Source organism: Trichosurus vulpecula, chromosome 2 (genome assembly GCF_011100635.1).
Source record: "Trichosurus vulpecula isolate mTriVul1 chromosome 2, mTriVul1.pri, whole genome shotgun sequence".
In the NCBI taxonomy this organism is placed as follows: domain Eukaryota; kingdom Metazoa; phylum Chordata; class Mammalia; order Diprotodontia; family Phalangeridae; genus Trichosurus; species Trichosurus vulpecula.
Window position 1 is genome coordinate 143,622,995 of NC_050574.1, and position 24,750 is coordinate 143,647,744.

General features: G+C 37.7%; 1 protein-coding gene and 1 pseudogene across 1 annotated transcript; both read right to left on the minus strand.

The window, feature by feature from the left end:
• Positions 1-9,959: 9,959 nt before the first annotated feature.
• LOC118839397 (biogenesis of lysosome-related organelles complex 1 subunit 2-like) lies at positions 9,960-10,418 on the minus strand. Its single transcript, XM_036746855.1, has one exon. The coding sequence runs from the start codon at positions 10,257-10,259 to the stop codon at positions 9,960-9,962; it is 300 nt and encodes a 99-aa protein (XP_036602750.1). The 5' UTR covers positions 10,260-10,418.
• Positions 10,419-15,196: 4,778 nt separating this feature from the next.
• On the minus strand, positions 15,197-15,517 carry LOC118835892 (annotated as a pseudogene).
• Positions 15,518-24,750: the final 9,233 nt, after the last annotated feature.

The following is a 24,750-nucleotide window of genomic DNA, read 5'->3' on the forward strand; positions in this document are numbered from 1 at the left end:
GCAAAATATTACAATGCCCTTTAAGACATCATTTTTACTATTATCACATTAACTAACTCCCACCACCTTTCATTGACCTCCCTTTCTTCCTCCCAATTAAAAACACAAAAAGGCACTGTTACATTGTTGGTGGAGTTGTGAACTGATCCAACCATTCTGGAGAGCAACCTGGAACCATGCCCAAAGGGCTACAAAAATGTGCATACCCCTTGACCCAGCAACATCACCTCTAGGGCTGCATCCCAAAGAGACCACACAAGGGGGAAAAGGGACCTGTATGTACAAAAATATCCATAGCAGCTCTTTTGTGGTAGCAAAGAATTGGAAATCAAAGAGATGCCTCTCAACTGGGGAATGGCTAAACAAGTTGTGACACATGAATGCAATGGAACACCACTGTGCTACAAGAAATGGGGAAGATACGGATTTCACAATCTAGAAAAATCTATGTGACACAATGATGAGAGGAGCAGAACCAGGAGAACACTGTACACAACCACAGATATATTGATTTTGTGATGACTAACCCAGATAGACTTGGCTCTTCTCAGCAAGTCAACGTTCAAAGACAACTCCAAAGGACTCATGATGGAGAGAGAACTATCCACATCTGGAGAAAGAACCATGGCATCTGAATGCAGATAGAGGCAAACTATTTGCTCTCCTTTTTTTTCTCTTTGGTTTTCTTTTTTTCATTTTGTTTCTTCTTTCTCATGATTAATTCCATTGGTCACAACTCCTCTTTACAACTTGACTACTGTGCAGATAAGTTCAATGCGAAGTTATGTGTAGAAGACATATCCAACTCCATGTCGTCTTGGGGAGGAGGAGGGAGGGGAGAAAATCTGGAACTCAAAAAATCATGCAGAACTGAGTGCTGCAAACTAAAAATAAAAAAAGAAATCTCAATTTAAAAAAAAAGAACACGAAAAGGAGGGGTGGGGTGGGGTGGAACAGGGTAGAGAGTTGTAACAATTAAATCCACAAAGTGACCATGTCTTAAAATGTATGCTTTTTCCATCTTGTGTCATCTTTTGTCTGAAGGAGTGTTTTCAGGTCTTTCTGGAGAGTTGCTTGTTTCAAAAGTTGTTTCTCTTTGCATTGTTGTTGTACCATTTTAAATTCTTCTGATTCTGCTTATTTCACTTTGCATCAGGCCACACTACCCAGGATTCCATGAAATCACCTCTCATTTCCTTTCTAGATTTCTCTGAACTCATGTGTTTGTATTCCAAAATTCCTGCTCAACTCTGGTCTTTCCATCAAAAATTCTTCAAAATCTTCTATTGTGTTAAATGTCAATTTTTCCCCATATAGGATTATACCAAGTTTTGCAGGGTAGCTTATTCTTGGTTGTAAGCCTTTCTAAATACTCTCATTTATGGTTGAAGCTGATAGGTCTTGTGTGATCCTGACTGTAATTACTTGGTACTTGAATGGCTTCATTCTGGATTCTTGTAATATTTTCTCTTTGACATGGGAGTTCTGAATTTTGACTATGGAATTCCTGAGAGTTTTTATTTGGGGATTTATTGGAGGAGGTGACCTAGGGATTCTTTCTATATTTATTCTGCCTCCTGGTTCTAATAAACCTGGGTAATTTTCTTTTATGACTTCTTGAAATATGGTATCCAAGCTTTTTACTATATCAATGTTTTCAGGGAGCCCGTTAATTTTTATATTATCTCTTCTCTCCCAGTTTTCCAAGTCAGTTGTTTTTGTTACCAGATATCTTACAGTTTCTTCTTCAAGTTTTTCAATGTTTTCACTTTGTTCCAACATTTCTTGCTGTCTTATGGAGTCATTGATTTCTGTTTGATCTATTCTTGTTTTCAAGGACTCCACTTCTTGCATAAGGCCTACCATTTTCTCTTCTAAGTTATCTATTCTACTTCCAATTCTTTCCTCCAGGTCTTTTATTTAATTTTTTTATGCCTTCCTTCATTTCTTCTAGGAATTCATGTAGTCCTTGTGTAAAATCCATTTTTTTCCTTTGAATCTATGTTTATAGTTGTTATGGAATTGCTTTCTTCTTTTGGAGAATCTCTAGATTTGATACTGGTTGATATTTTCAACTTTAATCAACCAAAACTCCAGGTTTTGGTTCTGAATTGTAGCTTTGTACTAGGCCCAGGCTATGACTCCTGGTGGCCCTAACCAACCAGGCTGCCTCTTATCCTCAATTCCCTGGGTTCCTGCACTGACTTAATCATCCTGGGATTAGGCCTCTTTGGATTTTTGAGGTTTAGAGCTGAAACCTCAGCACTCTAGCACTTACAATCTCTCCACCACAGGGATTTTGCAAGGGAAAAAGTACTTTTGCAGGCTACAATCAATGTGAACCCTTTGGTTAGACTGGGAGATGCAGACCCTAGTTTTGTTTCCAGGCCCTGTTTTCTATTGTCTGCAGTTTCTCCTTTTTTGCAGTTCTCAGGTAGAAGAAATCCCTTTTAGTTTCTCATTGGATCTCAACTTAGAGATGACTTCATGGAATGTTGGAGTAGAAATGTAGGAGGTAGGTGGTCTGCCTTGAGTATCAAAGCTGAGACAGCTTATCCCAGATGCTAAGTTGTTGGAAATTTTGGAGAAAGAATTCTTATCCAGAACCGAGCTGGCTTAGATGACCTCTTTGAACTATGAGATTCTTCAAAAGGAGTGACCTCATAAAGCTCCTCTTCTCTCTGATGTCACAGGAAGAATTCCTATTTCCAAATTCAGTTCCCTCAAGGAGTCATTTTGGTGATTTTATGAGACAAGGAAATGGTCTAACTATTGAAAGACTTGATAAAGGTGGAATTTACCTCATTGCCTCCCTAGACCAGGTAGGTAGGTATCTCTCTCTTTAGAAATGCTTTAAATGCCAATTTATAAGGACTGTGCTGAAAATTCAAAGATAGTAACTTAAGGGAGATGATCAGCCTGTCAGAGCAGTGATCTTCTGGGAAAGTATTTAGGGGTGCATTGAATGAAGACAATAATGGCCATGAAGAATATATTTGGGAAGAAAAAAGTAAGTGGACGAGATGGGATGATAAAATATGATTAGATAAAGGAAATTCAAAATTCTTGAACATGAAATTGGAATAGTTATGAGAGTGACTGCCAGATAAAGAGCTTGACCATCCTTATGTGTAGCTGAAAAGGAGTGGAGGAGTAGATCGTGGGACTTGAGTAGATAAAGGAACTTAGTTTTTGAGGGAACATCAGTATGACTGTTGAAGTCTGTTATTATGAAATAAGAAGTTGGGGTAGAGAAGGATTCTATGGGCCAAGCACTGAAATCACAGATAAAGGAGAAAGAACATTCTTGGAGGTAGGTAGCTCATGGCCACTAGTATCTGCATTGGGCTATAAATTCACATAGTGAAATTAAAAGGAGGATAAGTTGCTTGGTCATGGCAGTAGAAGGAGAGTGTAGAAGTAGCAATGAGAATCTAGGGGTGTTCTGACTCACTCACCATGATCAGTGAAAAAAGTGGGAGAGGAAGCTCAGAAAGTAATGGAAAGAATAGCCAGGAACAAATTATCATGCAGAGAGAGCCATGTCTCAGGTCTTGATGAATACAGAAGGTAGAGAAGCAAGCATAGAAGACTACTAAAATGAAAGGAAGGATATTGGTGGTAGAATGAGAATTCCAGAGGGCACAATGAAAGAAGGCCAATTTGGAAGGGGGCATTGGGGAAGTAGAGTTGAAGTGTATGGGAATGAGACAGCAGAAAGCTGAGGTTAGGGATGAGGCTTAGGTTTTTAGCAGTCAGGAGTTTAGTATCAGTAGGATGGGGATAGTAAGAAGTGTAGTATTCTAAACAGAACATCAGGGAATGGAAGGAGACCTATTGATAAAAGTAGTGATTAGAAGGCTGATAGTAGGGGGGAATAACCAAGATGGCCACATGAAAACAGTGTGTTACTGGAGCTCTCTCATGAGTTCTGCCAGATACCTCTAAAAAAGTGAATCTGAGCAGATATGAGAGAGTTAGAAGACACTAGTAGACCGAGTGGGGCAAATTTCCAAACCAGGAGAGTCAGAAAGGTCAACGGGATGGATCTATAGGCTGGGAGAGCACTTAGTGTGTGGAGCTGCACTAGTCAGTACCAAAGCACAAGTAGCTGCAGAAACCAGCCAGCTATCCAGGCTGGGAGAAAGCTGGGTACTCGAAAACCTGCGGAGATCCCCAGGCCTCCCAACACAGGACAGTAGTCTGTCAAAGCGATGGAAGGCAGCAGCGCAGTGCCTGTGGCTGTGAGACATCTACTCTTGAGGTTTGCAGCCCAAAGGTTTGAAACATGCCTTCTTGAACTTCTGGGAGACATAATGGCCAAGTAAACAGCTCTCATCCCTCCCTCCCTCACTGACCCAGGGACTCCCACACTGACCCAGGGAATTCCTCTGGAAAATTGCTGGAACAAAAACCATAATCGTACAATATGTTATTTAAGAGAAACACAATTGAAAAAGGGGAGACACGCACAGGGTAAAAGGAAAAGGATGGACTTGAATATATTGTCTTTCTGCTAAAGTTAAAAAAAAAAGCAGGGACAGGAATCCTAATCTCAGACAAAGCAAAAGCAAAGATAGATCTAATTAAAAGAGATAAGGAAGGACACTATATCCTGTTAAAAGGCACCATAAACAATGAAGAAATATCATTATTTAACATACATCCACCAGGTGGTGTAGCATGCAGATTCATAGAGGAGACGTTAAGGGAGTTACAGGAAGAAATAGACAGCAAAACTACAATAGTGGGGGACCTCAACCTCCCCCTTTCTGAACTTGATAAATCCAACTTCAAAATAAACAAGAAAGAAGTTAAGGAGGTGAATAGAATTTTAGAAAAGGCAGATATGATAGCCTTATGGAGAAAACCAAATGGTGATAAAAAAGAATATACTTTTTTCTCAGCAGTATATGGCACATACTCAAAAACTGACCAATGTACAATCCAGTGCAGAAAGGCACAAGTAGTCAAAGCATCCTTTTCAGATTATGATGCAATAAAAATTATTTGCAATAAAGATCCATGGAAAAATAAACTAAAAATTAATTGAAAAATAAATACTTTATTTCTAAAGAATAAGTGGGCCGGGGGAGAGGCAGAGCCTAGATGGTGACTGGAAAGGAGGAACTTGGGTGAGCTCCTGCCAGGTCCCTCCAAAAACCTATAAAAATGGCTCTGAACAAATTCTAGAACTGCAGAACCCACAAAATAGCAGAGGGAAGCAGGGATCCAGCCCAGGACAACTTGGATGGTCACTGGGTGAGGTCTATCATGCACGGAGCTGGGAGTGGAGGGGAGCTGAGTCCAGTGTGGGCGGCGGCGGGACCAACCAGATCAGGAGCAGGGTGGAACAGACCCTAGCGCCCTGAATCAGTGAGCTGTGGCAGTTACCAGACTTCTCAACCCACAAACACCAAAGACAACAGAGAAGGGTAGTGGAAAAAGCTGCGGGGGACAGAGTGGAAGTAGTTCCCACTTCCAGGGCAAGTGGGGGTGGTGCAGCTACAGAACTACAGCTGAAGTTGCTTTTGGCCCAAGGCCCACCTGGTGGGAGGAATTAAGTGGCAGATCAGAGCAGGAGTGCAGAGCCTGCTTAAGATCTGAGTCCATTCCAGGTTGGCAGTTCATGGGCAAGGAGGAGTGCTGGTGCGGCAGATCTGGCTGTATAGAAATAGCTCTGAAAACAACAGCACATCCCCTCAAGCTTGGAACAAAGTACTCTTTACTCTACAGGCAGTCATACCCCGACAAAAACTCAAGGGTCAAGTAAGTTGGCTGGGAACATGCCCAGGCAGTAAAAACACACTCAGATTCAGTCTCAGACAAAGGAGACCAAAACATACAGCCAGAAGAAGTCAACAAAGTCAAAGAGCCTACAACAAAAGCCTCCAAGAAAAACATGAACTGGTCTCAGGCCATGGAAGAGCTCAAAAAGGATTTGGAAAAGAAAGTAAGAAAAATAGAGGAAAAATTGGGAAGAGAAATGAGAAGGATGTGAGAAAACCATGAAAAAAAGTCAATAACTTGCTAAAGGAGAACCAAAAAAACACTGAAGAAAACAACACTTTAAAAATAGACTAAGTCAAATGGCAAAAGAGCTCCAAAAAGCCAATGAGGAGAAGAATGCCTTGAAAGGCAGAATTAGCCAAATGGAAAAGGAGGTCCAAAAGACCACTGAAGAAAATACTACCTTAAAAATTAGATTGGAGCAAGTGGAAGATCGTGACTTTATGAGAAATTAAGATATTGTAAAACAGAACCAAAGGAATGAAAAAAATGGAAGACAATGTGAAATATCTCATAGAAAAAACACTGACCAGGAAAACAGATCCAGGAGAGATAATTTAAAAATTATTGGACTACCTGAAACCCATGATCAAAAAAAGAGCCTAGATATCATCTTTCAAGAAAATATAAAGGTGAACTGCCCTGATATTCTAGACCAGAGGGTAAAATAGAAATTGAAAAAAATCCACCAATTACCTCCTCAAATAGATCCCAAAAAGAAAACTCCTAGGAATATTTTTGCCAAATTCCAGAGATCCCAGATCAAGAAGAAAATACTGCGAGCAGCCAGAAAGAAACAATTTGAGTATTGTGGAAACACAATCAGGATAATACAAGATCTAGCAGTTTCTATATTAAGGGATTGAAGGGCTTGGAATACGATATTCCGGAGGTCAATGGAGCTAGGATTAAACCCAAGAATCACCTACCCAACAAAACTGAGTATCATGCTCCAAGGCAAAATATGGATTTTCAATAAAATAGAGGACTTTCACACTTTCTCAGTGAAAAGACCAGAGCTGAATAGAAAATTTGACTTTCAAACACAAGAATCAAGAGAAGCATGAAGAGGTAAACAAGAAAGAGAAATCACAAGGGACTTACTAAAGTTGAACTGTTTTGTTTACATTCCTACATGGAAATATGATGTGTATAATTCATGAGACCTCAGTATTAGGGTAGCTGAAGGGAATACATATATATATACCTACACACACACACATACACACACACACACACACACACACACACACACACACACATATATATGGACAGAGGGGACAGGGTTAGTTGAATATGAAGGTATGATATCTAAAAAAAATCAAATTAAGGGATGAGAGAGGAATATATTGAGAGAGGGAGAAAGGGAGAGATAAAGTGGGGTAAATTATCTCACATAAAAGTGGCAAGAAAAAGCAGTTCTGTTGGGAGGGAAGAGAGGGCAGGTGAGGGGGAATGAGTGAATCTTGCTCTCATCGAATTTGACCTCAGGAGGGAATACCATAAACACTCAATTGGGTATCTTGCCCCACAGGAAAGAAGGAGGAAGGAGACAAAAAAGGGGGGATGATAGAAGGGAGGCCAGATAGGGGGAGGAGTGTTTGAACCATCTGGCTAGCAGCTTCTGTGGGGGCATAAGATTCACCCACAGCCAGCACCCAGAAAGCTACCACCAGCACAGGTTCTTCTGATCTGCTTAATTACGGAAAGCAAGGTGAAGGGGTTGACAAGCTTACTTTTAATTCAGCATTCAAATATCATTCAGTTAGTTCAGAGGAAAAATCCAGCACCCTGAACTTCAAAACAAAATGCAAACAAATTACAAACATCAACAGACTTTGTCTGATTCAATCCCAGCACATAGTTACCAGAGTTCAACAAAATCTCAACATCCGGGTTTGCAAGCTGGAGGGCTCCTTAGCTACAGCTGCCCAGAGTCTCTTCATCAACACCATCTCCAGAGCCCCACACAAATGGCTCTGTCTTCCCTTCTTATAAGGCTTCAGACATCAAACATCATCTGACTCACCAGAGCTCAGGCTCTGGTGATTGGTTCTTGATTTGGCCCCTCTCCTTAGGACCCTGAGAGGTTCACATCCACATGGATTACTTAACACCTAATGGGGTTTGGGCCTGGGGCTTAGCACCTAGTAAAGCTCGCTGAGATAAATTGAGTCACTCAAAGAAAACAAAGTCCAACAAGGCAAACAAGGAGGTAATCAAAAGCAAACACCTTTGGAAAGGGATAGGGTCAAGGGAGAAAATTGAATAAAGGGGGATAGGATAGGGAAGGATCAAAATATAGTTAGCCTTTCACAACATGAGTATTGTGGAAGTGTTTTACATAATGCTACACATGTAGCCTATGTTGAATTGCTTGACTTCTTAGGGAGGGTGGTTGGGGAGGGAAGAGGGGACAGAATTTGGAACTCAAAATTTTAAAAGAAAATGTTCAAAAAAAGCTTTTTGCATGCAACTAGGAAATAAGTTATACAGGCAATGGGGCATAAACATGTATCTTGCCCTACAAGAAAGTAATGGAAAAGTGAATAAGGGGCTTGGGGTGACAGAAGGGAAGACTGAGTGAGGAACAGGACAATAAGAATATATGCCATCATGGAGTGGTGGGAGGGTAGAAATGGAGAGAAAATTTGTAATTCAAACTCTTGTGAAAATTAATGCTGAAAACTAAAAATATTAAAGAAATAATGATTCTACAAAAAGGATATGAACAGGTAGTTTTCAGAGGAAGAAATTAGATATCTATAGCCATATGAAAAATGCTCTCAATCACCATTGATTAGAGAAATGCAAATCAAAACAACTCTTAAGTACCACATTTCTCCTTTCATATTGGCTAAAATGACAAAACGGGAAATTATATATTCTGGAGAGGATGTGGTAAAATTGGAACATTAATACATTGTTGGTGGAGTTGTGAAGAGATCCACCTGTTTTGGAGAGCATTTGGAACTATGCCCAAAGGGCTATAAAAATGTGCATACCCTTTGACCCAGCAATACCACTCCTAGGGCTATATCCCAAAGAGATCACACAAGTGGGAAAAGGACCTGTATTTACAAAAATATTTATAGCTGCTCTTTTTGTGGTAGCAAAGAATTGGAAATCAAGGGGTTGCCCATCAATTGGGGAGTGGCTGAACAATTTGTGGTATATGAATGTAATGGAATACTATTGCGTTATAAGAAATGGGGAAGTTATGGACTTCATAATGACCTGGAAAGACCTACATGATCTGATGCTGAGTGAGAGGAGAAGAACCAATAGAACATTATACACAACCACAGACATATTGATTCTGTGATGACTAACTTTGATAGACTTGGCTCTCCTCAGCAATACAAGGTTCAAAGACAACTCCAAAGGACTCATGATTGAAAAAGCTAGCTACATCCTGAGAAAGAACTGTGGAGTCTGAAAGCAAATTGAGGCAAACTATTTGCTCTCTTTTTTTCCTTTTTTTTGCTTTTGTTTCTCCTCTCTCATGATTCATTCCGTTTGTCATAATTCTTCTTTGCAACTTGACTATTGTGTAAATAATTTTAATGCGAAGGTTTATGTAGTATTTATATTAGACTAAAAGCTGTCTTTAGGGGGAGGGTCCAGGGGAGGGGAGGGAAGAAAATTTGAAACTGAAGAATATGTAAAACTAAGTGTTGTAAATTAAAAATGAAAAATCTAATGAAAAAAATGAAAAAAAAATGTTGATAATCTCCCTCGTGCTAAAATCCTTGAAGTTTTTTTTTTCAGGGTCATATGTTGGCATTTATTATTTAAGTTCAAGAACAGGTTGTGAAAGGGGTAGGTGTGGGAGGGCCTAGAGGAGAGGGAGGGAAGAGACAGGGAGACCAGAGTCTCTCCTCTGTGTCTGCTCTACACGGGGTTGATCCTGATTTCTGAGCCTTGGTCCAGGGCACACAAAGAAGCACGCGATTAAGATAAGGTTGGGGGGTACAGGTTTAGGAAAACACGGCGGGGGTGGGGGTGGCCAGAGTTACACATCCAACCAGAGGTGGGAGCTGGGATTCTCCTTGGATCAGCAGCACGGCTTCTTTTTAGGAATTGAAGCATAGTGATAAGTTCCATCCCACTTACTTCAGCTCTTATAAAATATTCTTGTAGTTAAAAGTCTGTGCTAAAGAATTCTTTCATCGCCTCTCTAACTTCTTGTACTTTGCTTCTAGTTTCTTTGAATATGCATCCAATTTGTAAGCTGCCCACTCAAGAGCTGCAACTTGCTCCTCAATTAGAGTGATCTGACCCAGATAAGGCTGAAGTGCTGCATATTTCTGGTTTAAGTCCTTTAGGTTTCTACTTATGTTTACTGCAATATCTTTCATTTCTAGATACTTCAAGCTAGTCAGTTTGTTCATATTTTCCAGAAGTTTATAGTCTTCACTGGTAGCTGTGAGCTCGCCCGTCAGGTACGTGGCCATTTTGGAGAACATGTCCTGGCACAGCCTCGTGATGTCCACCTCGGCGGGCTCCGTGGCCTCCTCCGCTGTCTCCACCACGGCATCGTCTAGGCCGGGGAAGGGAGGTAGGAGAAAGGATGGAGGGAAGGATGGGATGGCGAAGAAAGGGGAAAGGAAGGGGGGAAGGGAGGGGGAGGGAGGCGAAGGGAGACGGGCAAGAGTGGAAGGAAAGGGAGAAAAGGAGAAGAGTCAATAGTCTGAGAAGAAGATATAAAGGGCTATGTCCTTGAAATTTAAGCACAGTCCTTAATTCCTCAGCTTTTTGGCAGGTAGTATTGAAGTGTCATATGGTGTTATTTTCTGGGACATCCTGGAGATGTTATTTACCTAATCAATGACCAGCTTTTCTCTATTATTTTAGTAGTACCAACTGTTTTCATAATTACTTATTGCTAGATCCCTTCATTCTTACTTTTTCATTGTTTTCATGGAGTCTCTTGACCTTTGGATTGCTCTAATAATTATATTACTTTGACTATTTCTTAGGGGAATATCTTGATAGTTTGATTTATAAGGCAATAAAACTGTAAGTAATTTAGATAATATGATCATTATATGCCCCAACCATGAAGAATCAATAATTCTCCAATTACATAAAATTTTTGCAATTCCTTTAATATTTTTCCTTCCTCAATTTTTGTAGTTATATTGAGTGGGATTTCATTTTTATAAAAAGTAATGTCCATAAAGATTCATAATTTTACAGATTTATTTTATATTTTGTCAACTTACATGTTGCTTTATTTTAATTGAAACTCTGGGTTTCTCTAAATAAATCATTATATTGTTGGTAAACAGGAATCATATTACTCCTTCTCTTTGTCCATGCTTATTTCTTCAATTTCTTTTTCATCATTTTATTGTTATAGCCAGCATTTCTATCATTCTATTAAATAATTGTTGTGACTGTGGAAATCCTTAACTTATTCCTGATCTTACTGGAAAAGCTCCTAATACTTCTCCTTCATTACAGGTGATGCTAGTAATTATTTAGACATAGTGCTTACCACATTAAGGAAGATACATTTATTTTCATGTTTTCCAGAGTACTTAACGTACATAAATATTGTATTATGTCCAAAAAATATACAAACCTCCCCCCACCAGTATCAGATACAATCATAAGCATTTGTTGTTTGTATGTGGTCAGAAATGTTCATAGTTTTCCTAAAGTTGAAACAATACTGTATTCCCAGCATAAATCCCAACTGATCAGAATGAATAATCTTTTTTATTGTGTTGCTATTTTCTTTACAAATACTTCATTCGATCTATGCATAGTTCCATCTCCCTTTCTTTTTAGCCACCTCTCCTTTGTAATAACAATGTTGCTAACAGCTATTGTGGGGGTGAAAGTCCAGTAACACCAGCACGCAGAAGGGCTGCTAGCACATGTCCTTTGATCTGCTTTTCTAGGGAAAGCAACTTTAAGGGGTTAACAATCTTACTTTAATTAAACATACATATATCATTTTCTTAGTCCAGGGGGAAAAGCCGGCACCTTGAACTTCAGAGAAAACACACAGAAATTACAAGTAGAAATTGTATAAACAGCAAAATAACAGAAATCAGCAGAAAGGCTTCTATCTGTCCATAGCAATACATACACCAGGGAGAAAAGCACCAACATCTGAGTTTTCAAGGCTGGGGTGGGGGGTGCGGTGCTCCAATGGCTACCCAGAGTCTTGTCTGGCCAAATAACCAACACTTTCCAATTAGTGTGCCCCCAAAGGCAAGACACTAACCTCAGAGTTCTTATATCCTGTTCAGGGTCCTAAGGGCTCAGAGCCTATTAAACAAGAAGGTGTGGGGCCTGGGGCCTGGGGCTTTCTTGTTTCTTAAGCAGGTCATCAAAGACTCTTTATTCAATCAAAGACTCCCAATTGAAACAAAAGCACTTGATCACCTCAGTGAGAAGAAGCACTCAAACAAAAGATAACAAAAAGTCCTCTTTTGCTTGCCATTACATTTGAAAGGCAAGACTCATCAAAGGTACTTGATTACCTCAGCATTCCAAAGGAGAAAACATTAAAAAAAAAAGTTCCATCCTTATTACCATAACATCCTGCAGACCAGAAACCAGGACCTAGAGGACTTAACCTTCAACTACTGGAAATTTCCACCCTGGTCACCACCTTTCACTCAAACATGCAACTACATCTAGGCTTGATGCCAGTCATGTTTCACTTCACTCCCCAGCCATATTCTCACTCTATTTCTTGGTGCCACACACTTTCTCTCACTTCTGTACTCTTTCCAGTTCTTGAAGTATAGTAAAATAACTCTTTCACTGCTCTTGGGGAGAATGTGCCATTCTAGTCTGTCATTGCTCATGATACCATGATACCATTCTAACCAAAATATCTTTCCCTGGCGACCTTGTTTCTCTACATATTATCTACTGCAAACAAAATGTAAGCTCCTTCAGAGCAGGGTCTATCTTCAATTTTCAGTGTCCCTAGAATTTAGTACAATGCTTAGCATGTAGTAAACTATCAATTTATCTGTCTGTCTATCTATCTATCTATCTATCTGTCTATTTTTCATTCATGCATCAAAGACCTTGTGAAAAGATTGGATTTTTGGGGGTGGAGGGCTTCTTAATATCTCCCTAATTTGGTTATCATACTTATATTTATTTCCTAGAAGGAGTTTGGTAGCACTCCTTTATTTTTGCAAATGATTTATATAATAATATAGTGATACTCTTAGAATATTTGATAGAATTAACTGATAAACCATGTGGGCCTGTTTTTATCCCGTTGATAAGTTTGTTTATGGCTTATTTAATATCCTTTTCTTAGATTAGGTTACTTAAATTATCTTTTATTGTTCTGTTATTCTGGTGATTTGGTCTTTTTATGAGTATTCATCTACTTCATTTGAGTTATCCGTTTAATTGGCATATAATGGGACAAAATTGTTCCTAATCATTTCTTTTATTTCTCCTTTATGACTTGCGATTTGTTCCTGATTTGGGTAAATTGGTTTTCCTTTCTATAAAATCAATAGATAATGACTTGTCTTTATTACTTTAAAAAACCTTCCAATTAATTTATTCATCTTTTCATTTTAATCTTTCCTTTAAATTTCAGATTTATTTTGTATTTGTTTAAGTGTTTTGATTTGTTTTTTTCCCCTAGCTTTGTTGTATATCCAACTGATTTATGAATTGTTTTTCTCACTTTGGTTCATGAAAGTGTTTAGAGATAAGAATTTTGTCTCTACAGTGTATTTTGGCAATATCAAAAAGTTTTGTTATAGTGTTTCATTGTTGTCATTTTTATTGTTCTTTGATAAACTTATTTATTGTTCTTGTGATTTGTTGTTGTTTGACCCACACATTCTTTAGGATCATATTATTTAATCTCTATGTAAATCTAAATCCTTTCTTCAAATAAAGTTTATTAATGATATTTTGTTGTATTGTGGTTAGATGAGCAGTTGGGGAAATGAAGAAAGATCATGGAGAAGGTATGGGTTAAACTGTGATTTGAATGAAGGAAGGGATTTTATGAGGACTCTATAAGGTATGAGTGTATTTGGGGCATGGACGTCAGCTAGTCCAAAGGTACTGAGATGGGAGATAGGATGCTATTGAGAAATAGAAGGCCATTTGGGCTGGACCACAGAGTACAGTAAGGGGAATAATGGGCATTTAGCCTCAGAAGATAGAGTAAAATAAGTCTGTAAAATTAGGTTTGCTGAAATTTAGCTTTAAAGGTGAAATGGAGGAGTTTATATTTTATGTTAGAGGTAATAGGAATCCAGTGGAGTTAATTGAGTAGGGGAGTGACATGGTCTTATTAAGAAAAATCACCTTGGCAACTAGGAGCAGTATAAACTGAAATGGAAAGATACAAGCCCAGAGCCTAATTAGGAGGCCATTGCAATAATCACACCTCCTATTATGTAAAGTAGAACGTTCCTCTTTCTTCTTCCTCATGTTTCCTCTAGTGTATTTCTTTTCTTTCCCCTTTTTTTTTACTCTCCTAAAGCAAATAAAATAGGGCAAACTAGATCAATTTTCTTAGTTCGTCTTTCTTTTCTCCTTCCATTACTTCAGAATACAGTGGGATCCTCAAACAACAATGACCACTTCTACTTCTCTAGGATGTAAGAGTCTGATTGTCACTTACCCTCTTTATTTTACTATTTGTTTAGTGCATTTGTGTTTGTAGGTTTTTCTAACGTCTTCTTTTGTGCTTTGAATATTCTACCCAGTTCTGGTAACGTTAACAAGAGTTCTTTAATGTCTCTATTCTGGTGAAGTCCAATTTTTCCCCCTGTAAGATTATTTTCAGTATTATAGGATGCTATTTTTGGTTATAATCTTTCTTTTCCTTTTGGTGTATCATTCTCCTCCTTTTCCTTGTCATTGGATTAATTGTTGAATAATCTGGTGTGAGCCTGACTGTGGTTCTTTGGCATTTGATCTATTTTTACTTGGTTGCTTTTTTTGTTTGTTTTTTTATTTGCAAACTCTAGATTTTAGCTTTCACATTTCTCTGTAAGTTCAGTTGGGGGTTCCTGTGTGATGTGACCTGTGATTTTTTTTTCCCTTTATTTTAAATTTGCCCTCTCATCTTAATACTGCTGAGCAGTTTTCTTTCATGATATCTTTTTTTTTTACACTGGTAAATGTTTACTTTTCAAAATGTCTATTTTCAGATACAGGCAGAATCACAGATCATATACTGGAGGGTGAACTACTGCCACCAACTTGCCTGGTGTGGTTGTCCTAATGGCAAAGTACAGAGAGAACTGGGGCTGGGAAAAGCAGGATGATTTTTAACCTTTGGAAGGAGATGTCTGTTTTAAGAAATATACATTTCCAGGGGACAACAGGGGATATACTTTCATCCCATCACAAAGAATGAAGCCACCCAATGTCACCACTGTCTGGCTGGTCAAGGCCTTGGCTCTTTCTTGCCTGAGTGGTGAGGTGGGGGAGTATACTTCCCTGCTTTCATTAGCTTCTCCTTCTGCTTCATGACTGCTCCCATGCGTTCTATCATTTTCTGCCTATACAAACATTCAATGAAATCCTCATATTCCAGTCTGCATTCTTTCTTGGCTCAGGTCATACCAATTCCATGGGCACACTCAATGAATTCCTTTTCAAAAGCATGGCATTGGGCTGGCATTTTGTAAGGTTATTCAGCACTCATAATTATCATCCATTTGTCAATATCGAGGCCCAGCCGGTTTTGATTATCAAAGAATGGCATGGCTGTGGCCTAGTCCAAACGCTGTGTCCCTTTCTTTCACGAGTCTCTGTAGTCCTACCCTTTCATGATATCTTGACACATGACATAGAAGTTTTGGGGGTTTTATGGTAATGATTTTAAGAATTCTAATGTGTCAAACTATCTTTTCTTATTCTATTTTTAAGGTCTGTTTACTTAATGATAGAAATTACATGCATTCTATTTTTTAGCCTTTTATTTTATTTATTTATGTTGTCTTTGTTGTCTCCTCAAATTTTTAAGTTCTCTTTTAAAATTCTGTTTTTTCACTGTGTCTAGTACTTAGGAAAAGGTTTCTACTTTCTATACTAAGGTGCTTGCTTATTCTTTTTTCATGTGTGCTAGTCTCATTCTCTATCACCTATTTCAGTGGTTTTCTTATTTCAACCATCCATTCCTGTCATCTTTATAGCCAACCCATTATATTTTTCTACAAAACTTGGCATTGTAATTATTGCCATTTTTTTGTCATCTGAAATTTTGTCTTCTCACAGTACTTCTTCCAGTTTATTAGAGATTTCCTAATGTTTTCTGAGATTTTAGTCTCGGTTATAGGAAACTGTCTTTGGTCAGAACCCAGTATATAAAATGCACTATACCATCTAATTGCCCTTAGCATGTATTCTAATGTTCTATTAATGCTCTGCCTCAGATAGATGAGTTGAGTACTGGTCCCTCCTCCCCTCTTGTTAATTTGTCTGGGGAGTTATTTAGGTTCTAGTCTTTCCTGTTTGTGCAACCTTGCATAATTATTTAATGTTTTAATATTTTATTTTTCCAATTACATGTAAAAACAAATTTTAACGTTCTTTTTTTTAAGTTTTGAGTTCAAAATTCTTTCCCTTCCCCTCATTGAGAAGACAAGAAATTTGATTTAGGTTATACATGTGTAGTCATGGAAAACATATTTCCATATTAGTAATATTGTGAAAGAAGACATGCACACACAAGAAAGTTAAATAAATTGTGCTTCAATCTTTATTCAGACACTTTCAGTTCTTTTTTCTGGAGGTGAATGGCATTTTCATCTTAAGTCCTTCAGAATTGTCTTGGATCTTTATATTGGTGATAATAGCTAAGTAATTCACAATTAACCATTGTACAATATTAGTAATACTGTTATAATGTTCTTCTCATTCTGCTTACTTCATTTTGAATTAATTTATTTAAGTTTTTAATAGGCTTTTCTGAAAGCACCTTGCTAATTCTTTCTTTTAATTTAATAGTGTTCTATCACAATCATATACCACAACTTATTTAGCCATTGCCCAAATTATTGGCATCACAATGACACCACAAAAAGAGTTGCTGTAAATATTTTTGTATGTACAAATCATGTTTCCTTTTTTAATCTTTATGGGATACAGACCTAGTGGTGCTATTTCTGGGTAAGGGTTATGCACAGTTTTATAACCCTTTGTGTTTAGTTCCAAATTCTTCTCCAGAATGGTTATATCAGTTCACAATTCTACTAACAGTGCATTAGTGCCCCAATTTTCCCATATCCCCTGCAACATTTATGATTTTCCTTTTTGTTATGTTAGCCACATTAAGTGTGAAACTGTACCTTAGAGTTGTTTTAATTTGAATTTCTCCAATCAACAGTGATTTACAGAGTTTTTCCATGTCTATCAATAGCTTTGATTACTCTATCTGACAATTGCCTGTTCATACCCTTATCCCCTTTATCAATTGCAGAATAACTGGTATTCTTGTAAATTTTATTTAGTTTTCTATATATTTGAAAAATAAGGTTTTTATAAGAGAAATTTGATGTAATTTTTTCATAGTTTCTCACTTTCCTTCTAATCTTGGATGCATTGGTTTTGTTTGTGCAAAAAAAAATCTTTTAAATCCAATGTAATAGATACAGTACTGTACTCTATGTCTTATTTGGTCAAAAATTCTTCCCCTCTCCATCCAACAGGTAAACTATTCTATGATCCCCTAATTTGTTTATGTTATCACCTTTATGTATAAATGTTCCCATTTTGATGTCATCTTTGTATATGATGTAAGATTTTGATCTATACCAAGTTTTTGCCCAACTACTTTCCAATTTTCCCAGTGATTTTTTTCAAATACTTCTTGTCAAAAAAGCTGGATTTTTTTTACTTATCAACATTAGATGACTATGGTAATTACCTGCTCTGTATTGTGTACCCAATCTATTCCACTGATTCTCCACTTTTTCTCTTAGCTGGTACTGATTGTTTTGAAAATTACTGGATGTACTACACTATGAGATCTAGTATGACTGGGCCACCTTCCATCACATATTTTTTTCATTAATTCCCTTGATATTCTTAATTATTTGTTCTTCCAGATGAATTCTCCTATTTTTTCTAATTCTATACAATAATTATTTGGTAGTTTGATTGGTATGCCACTGGATAAGAAAATTAATTTAGTTATATTGGCTCAGCCTTGTTGTTATTGTTCAGTCATTTCAGTTGTGTTCAATTCTTCATGATCTCATTTTGGAGTTTTCTTGGCAAAGATAGTGGAGTCATTTGACATTTCCTTCTCCAACTCATTTTATAAATGAGGAACTGAGACAAATAGGGTTAAGTAACCTGCACAGAATCACATAGCTTGTAAGTTTCTGAGGCAGAATTTGAACTTATGAAGATGAGTTTTTCTGATCCCAAGCCCATTGTGCACTTGCCCATTGACTGAGCCTATCTGTGAGCAAATATTTTTTTCCAGTTTTTCAGATCTGACTTTATTTGTGTGAAAACTCTTTTGTAATTATGTTTATACATTCCCTGGGTTTGTCTTGGCAGGTAGACTCCCAAGTATTTTATATTGTCTACAGTTATTTTAAATGGAATATCTCTTTCTGTCTTTTGATGCTAAATTTTGTTGGTGTTTTATAGAAATGCTAATTTTATATCCTACAACTTTGTTACAGTTATTAAGTATTTCAAGTAGATTTTTTTTGGTTGATTTTCTAGGATTCTCCAAGTATACCATCATATCATTTATAAAGACTGATAGTTTTGTTTCATCATTGCCTATTCTAATTCTTTCAATTTACTTTTCTTCTCTTATTGCTATATTTCGCATTTCTAGTACAACACTGAATAATACTGGGGAGTGCCTGGCATTCTTCCCTCACCACTGGAGGGCATCTAACTTATCCCCATTACATATAATACTTGCCAATAGTTTTACATATGTGCTACTTATGATTTTAAGGAAAGCTCCATTTATTCCTATGGTTTCTAGTGTTTTTAAAAGAATGTATATTGTATTTTGTGAAAAGCTTTTTCTCCATCTATTGAACTAATCCTATGTTGTTGTTTTGTTGGCTTTGTTATCGACATTGGTGGGGGCAGGATACTATTTTATTAAGGTCTTTCAATGCCAAAAAAGGATTTTATATTTAATCTTGGAGGTGACAGGGAGCCACTGGAGTTTCTCAAGTATTGGAGTGACATTATCTAACCAGTGACTTAGGAAAAAAAAAACATTTTGTTTACTGAATGAAGGACAGACTAGAATTCAGAAAGAATTGTGGCAGGCAGACCAACCAACAGACTATTGTAATAGTTCAGGCTAGAGCTAGTGAGGACTTGTACAGTATAGTGTTGTCAGTATCAGAATAGTGAAGAAGGGGTATTTGAGAAATATTGCAAAGGTAAAATCTTGCATATAGGAGCAAGAGGCTGGTTACCTGTTTCCAGAAGAGTTATGATGATGTGTGTTGCTGTCATTGTTTCTATCTGTATCAGTAAGGCAAGATTCATGACCTTGAGGATGACCATGAACATGCTTGTATGGTTCAGAATCACAAAGTATGAATAACTCTCTAGGTAGAAGGCAGAGGAAGTATAACATTTATTTAGACACCAGAGGATCCAGTCCCAAGACCAGTTACTCCAATTCAATATAGCAGTAATTAAGTAAGCCTACCTCAATGTAGCAACAAGGAAATTATAACACAGTATTATAGTGAGAAACAAAGTCATCCTGTAACCTTCTCTGCTGTTAAGGCCTTCCTGTAAACAATCACTCATGAATCCTAACTCTCTGCTCGGCACTCTCTTCTGCAGCTCTGTTGATGCTGGCTCTTTCAATATCTGCTCTTCAGCACCCTCTTGATGTCTGCTGCCTCAATGTCTTCCCAATGTCTGCTTTTTCATTCTGCTTCCTTGAGTTCTGCTTCTATTCAGTTCTGTCCCTCTTCAATTATGGTTCCCTCACACTCTGGGCTCTCCTTACATACAGTCCTAGTCGAGTGTCTGATTGGCTAGAACTCAGGTCTCTGATTAGCTGAATTCATAATTGACTAGAACTCAGTACACATACCATTGGCTATGTTCTTAGCAACTCCCCGTAGGGCCCTGAGGGCTTCACACCCAAATCTGCTTAGTACCTGGTAAGTAAAGGCTTTAGGCCTACTTCCAAATAAAGATATAATCAAGCTTTCCCACCTAGCCCCACCTGAGGCCTATTGAATGGGTGGGGAAGATCTTTGATCACATTAATACCACACTATCATTGTCCGTTGTCGTAGTTGTTGTTGTTGTTGTTGTTGTTGTTGATGATGAGTCATTCTTGGTCATGTCCAAATTTAATGACCCCGTTTCGGCTTTCTTGGCAAAGGTTCTGGAGTAGTTTGACATTCTACATCTTATTTTACAGATGAGAAATTGAACAAACAGAGTTAAGTTACTTGCCCAGAGTCACACAGCTAGTAAGTGTCTGAGGCCAGATAAATCAGGATGATGAGTCTTCCTGACTCCTGGCCCACCACCTTATCCACTGGCCCACATAGCTGCTCCTGTAATGGAAGGACCTGGGGGAAATTTAGAGCATGTGAAGATGGTCTTTAACTGGTTGTTTTGGTGTTTTAACTACATGATAAAGAGCAGCCTTTTTAATTTGGCTATGTAGCCAGGTGTACTGGGGACATATTTAAAGGTGCTAGTTTACTAGTTCCTTGTCCTTCACTTTGGCTAACTTTCTTCCCATCTCTTGACATTCCTATGAGGGAAGAGAGAAAATGCTCTAAGGAAAATGGCCATGAATTCTGAGCATCCAAAACTGACCTGTGATCCATGAATATGGGCCTCAATTCTTTACCTTGGTATTTTTCCTTTTGTTTTAGGTGAATGAGATTGGAGACTATGGTCACGTGAGTTTCTAAAGGCCTAGGCATCAAATCCAAGTCACTTTTTAAGTCAACCAATTCAGCTTTAAGGCTAAGAGATATGAGAAGTGACTTTCAGGCTATAGCCTAACACTAACTAAAATAAGGCCTCATTTAGTAGCTTTGCCACATTTGGGTGTGAACTTAGTGGAACTGATGTTACATAGAAATTTTGTTGGCCCATTCTCCCCAGGGACAGATGTGGTGTCAGTAAAAATGTCTTTTGATAGTATTGGAGTCAATATCCATATTTTCTTCCCTTCTATATCTTCAAAGTAAATAAATCTTTAGAAAAACCAATTGATATTAATTGTTTAAATGGAACTGTGTCACAGGTTACCTCTGTTTTATTGTAGGTGGGAGGAAGGAACCATACTGGATTGAGGCCTAGAACTAATGCATTAGAGAAGCAACATCCTAACCCCTTGGGGTTTGGGGGAGTCCTGTCACTAGAATCCAAAAAGGGTAATGTTACTGGTTTCTCTCTGGGAAAGGGAGGTCAGAGTATTCTCTTCAGTCATCATTAATAATTTGATAGGACAGCTACCTGGTACCTTGGATAAATTGCCAGGCTGGAGTCATGAAGATTCATCTTCCTGATTCATCTGGCCTCAGCCATTTGGTAGCTGTATGACTTTAGGCAAATAATTTAACCTTATTTGCCTCAGTTTCCTCATCTGTAAAATAAGCTGGAGAAGGAAATGGCAATTTTCTCCAGTATCTTTGCCAAGAAAACCCCAAAAGGGGTAAAAGAGTTAGAAAAAATCTGAAAACTGACTAAACAATACCAAAATAATAATTTGATGTCATTTTGCAGGAGGTCTCCAATGGGGTAGGCCAGGGATTTGTGATTAACCCTGTGCAGTTCAACATTTTTTAAACCGATATCTTTGATAAGGAGAGAAATGGTAACCCTATCAAAATTGCCAATGACTCAAACATGGAAGAGACAGCTGATACATGGGGTGATAGAATCATGATGCAAAAAGACCCTGACAAGCTAGTGCATTGGGCGTAACCTAATGAGATGAAATTAAATAAGAAAAAAAACATATAAAGTTTACATTTGGATTTTTTAAAAAAAATCAACATCATAATTATACTATTTTATGAGACATAATTAGAAAGCAGTTTTGGGTTTTCTTTGTTTGATTGTTTTCTCTGAAAAAGGCCTGGGAGGTTAATTGACTTCATGCTAAATATGAGGAAACAATGTGTATGATTTGGCAATCATAAAAAGCTAATGAAATCTTGTGTTGCATTAAGAAAAGCACAACTTCCAGGAATTATGAAGTGATAGTCCCCTATACTTTGCCCCCCTCAGACCACATTTAAAGTATTGTGAACATTTCTGGTTGTTATAGTTTAGTAAGGCTATTGCTAAATTGGGGAGAGTGTCTAGAGGAGGGCAACCCAAATGGTGATTAACCTCAAGTTCAAGACATATGAATATCAATTAAAGGAACTGGAAATGGTGAGCCTAAAGAAATTCAATCTCTGTTTCTAATATTTGAACTTTTATCATAAAGAAAAGGGATTAGGTTTGTCCTCTTGGTTCCCGTGGAGCAGGACAAAGATCCACAAGTGAAAGTTGCAAAGAGGTAACAGGCAGGATGTGAAGAAAATCTTCCTCATAATTGGAGTTAACTAAAATCATTGGGATACCTTGTAGTTGATTCCCCCTCTTGTTAGATCTTCAATTATAAATTACATAATCACTTATTGAATATGTTACAGAGCAGATTTTTTTCCAGAGGAGCATAAACTGGACAGATGAAACACTATGAAATCCTATGAACCTTTGATTTGTTTACTTTACATTAGCTTCTCAATGCCAGTGAATTCTACTGGTGTGCCCATGCATCCTGTAAGAGTCAATACCTCTCATTTCTAGGTACCTTCAGTTTCTTTTAAATCAAATGCATTCTTTTGTGCATGCATAGAAAATACCCTAGCAATGAGAGTAGGGGGTAAAGGAGGTAGTGTGGAAGAAAGCAGAGGAATTAATCCAGAGAAGGGAATCCAGGTGTCTTCTTTTCATTGTATACAACTGGAACACAGATGTTGCAATGTAAATGTTAAAGGCTGAAGAATGAGGCAATTAAGCTTCAAAAGGGGAGACAGGAAAGCTATGAGAATGCACCTGACACTAAATAGTAGGAGAGATACTTATTGCAGCTGTCATTGAACTGACTGTTTGAAGGCAAAGCAAAGCTATTTTGTACAAACAATATAAAATACTTAGGGAGAGGCAATTAGAATCATCAGGCCTTGCCTAAGTGAATGGCGCCTGATGGTGTTTACTTGGGAGTGGATTGCTAGGGTTTTGAAGGAAAAATAAGCCCTGAAATGTACATTGGCAATATCTCTTTCCAAACATTAATGTGGGAATGAGCTTGTGAAGTAGGGAATCCTAAAGAATAAAAACTGTGCTTGTATTTATAGGTGTCTTCCCTGAGATTTGACACCTATCCACCATCTGTTTCCATAGAAACTCCAGGTTTTCCATGAGTTCTACGAATAGAACCCAATTAATGACAAATAGTTAAATGAAAGAACTTATTTGATAGAGAGAATGTTCTGTGTGCCAAAACTTTTTGTATTGGAAATTCCATGTGCATTTAAACAACAGTTAACAGATATACATATTCTGTGGAAGAAAATGGTAATGGTTGATTGGCTATTTCTCCACTCCAAAGTCTGAAGAGATCCAAGGCAGAGTTTTTCAATTCACTTAACTCCAAAGTCAAATATTTACCAAGCCTATTACTGATAAGAATAGGCTGCTATTATGGAGACAATTTTTTGAGTCTTCACTACCCCCAGTTTGCACCTGATTTTTGTTTTCCTTGACTGACCTCAGATTGAGGTACAGACTCACCTAACTGTTTATCCAGTAAGTATACATAAGGTTGATGGTTGATAAATGTATTTTTTTCATTTATAGTCATTATGAATCACTGAATTGGAAATATAAGGTACTTTATAGGTCATGAAGTCCTCCTGTCTCATTTTACTGGTGGGGAAATGGAGGCCCAGAGAGGTTAAGGAACCTTCTCAAAGTCAAATAGGTTGTAAATCAACTCTAAAGTTCAAACACTATTCCTTTGATTCCAAATGCAGCAGATCTTTCACTTTATTCTTTTTTCCCCATTGGTTAAAGTTCTTCCATTCAGTGATTTTTGGCTTGAGAAAATAGGAATAATTTTAATAATTTATGTGAATAGATAATTATTTGCACAAAAATAAGGAATAATTCCCATTTGAGTGAACTTTGTAAAACTTAAAATTTTTTTACAACAATCCCATGAAGTAGATAGTGTAAATATTCCTCTCCTAATTTTAGAAATTAAAATGAGGCTAGGATAAATTAACAAACTCGTCCAAAGTCAAGGCAATACTAAATCATAGAGCGAATACTTGAACAAAGATTTTCCAACACCATGTTACTGCTACTTCAACTATGTCATGTTAGGCTGGAAGCTCCTTGAGAGCAATATCTGGTTTTCACTTTGTGTATATATAGGTGTGTACTTAGAACACCCTGGCACAGAGTAGGCACTTAATAAATGCTTGATAACTGACTGATTTCTCATACCATTGAATGTATCCTGTTAACGTGCTAAAAATGTTAATTGATCAAAGTAATAAATTAGCCAATTGCAATCAAGTTGATGGACCTTCAGTTACAGTACCTGAATATGAATCCCAGCTCTCCTTTGAGAGACTGGGGAATGCTCTTAATCTCCCTTTAGTTCAGCAACCTCACCTGTAAAATGAAGGGACTAGACTAAATGACCTGTAAGACCTCTTCCTGCTCTAGATCTATGATCCCATGATACCACAAACTCATGCTTGCTCTTCAAACTCTGTTGCTAAGATAGCCTGTCAGCCCTTCTTGAAAAGAAATGAGGGAATGAATGAATGAATGGGAGGGGGGAGAGGGAGAGAGACAGAGACAGAGACAGAGAGAGACAGAGAGACAGAGACAAATAAATACACAGAGACACAGACACAGAGAGACAGAGATTGAGACAGATAAAGATACAGACAGAGA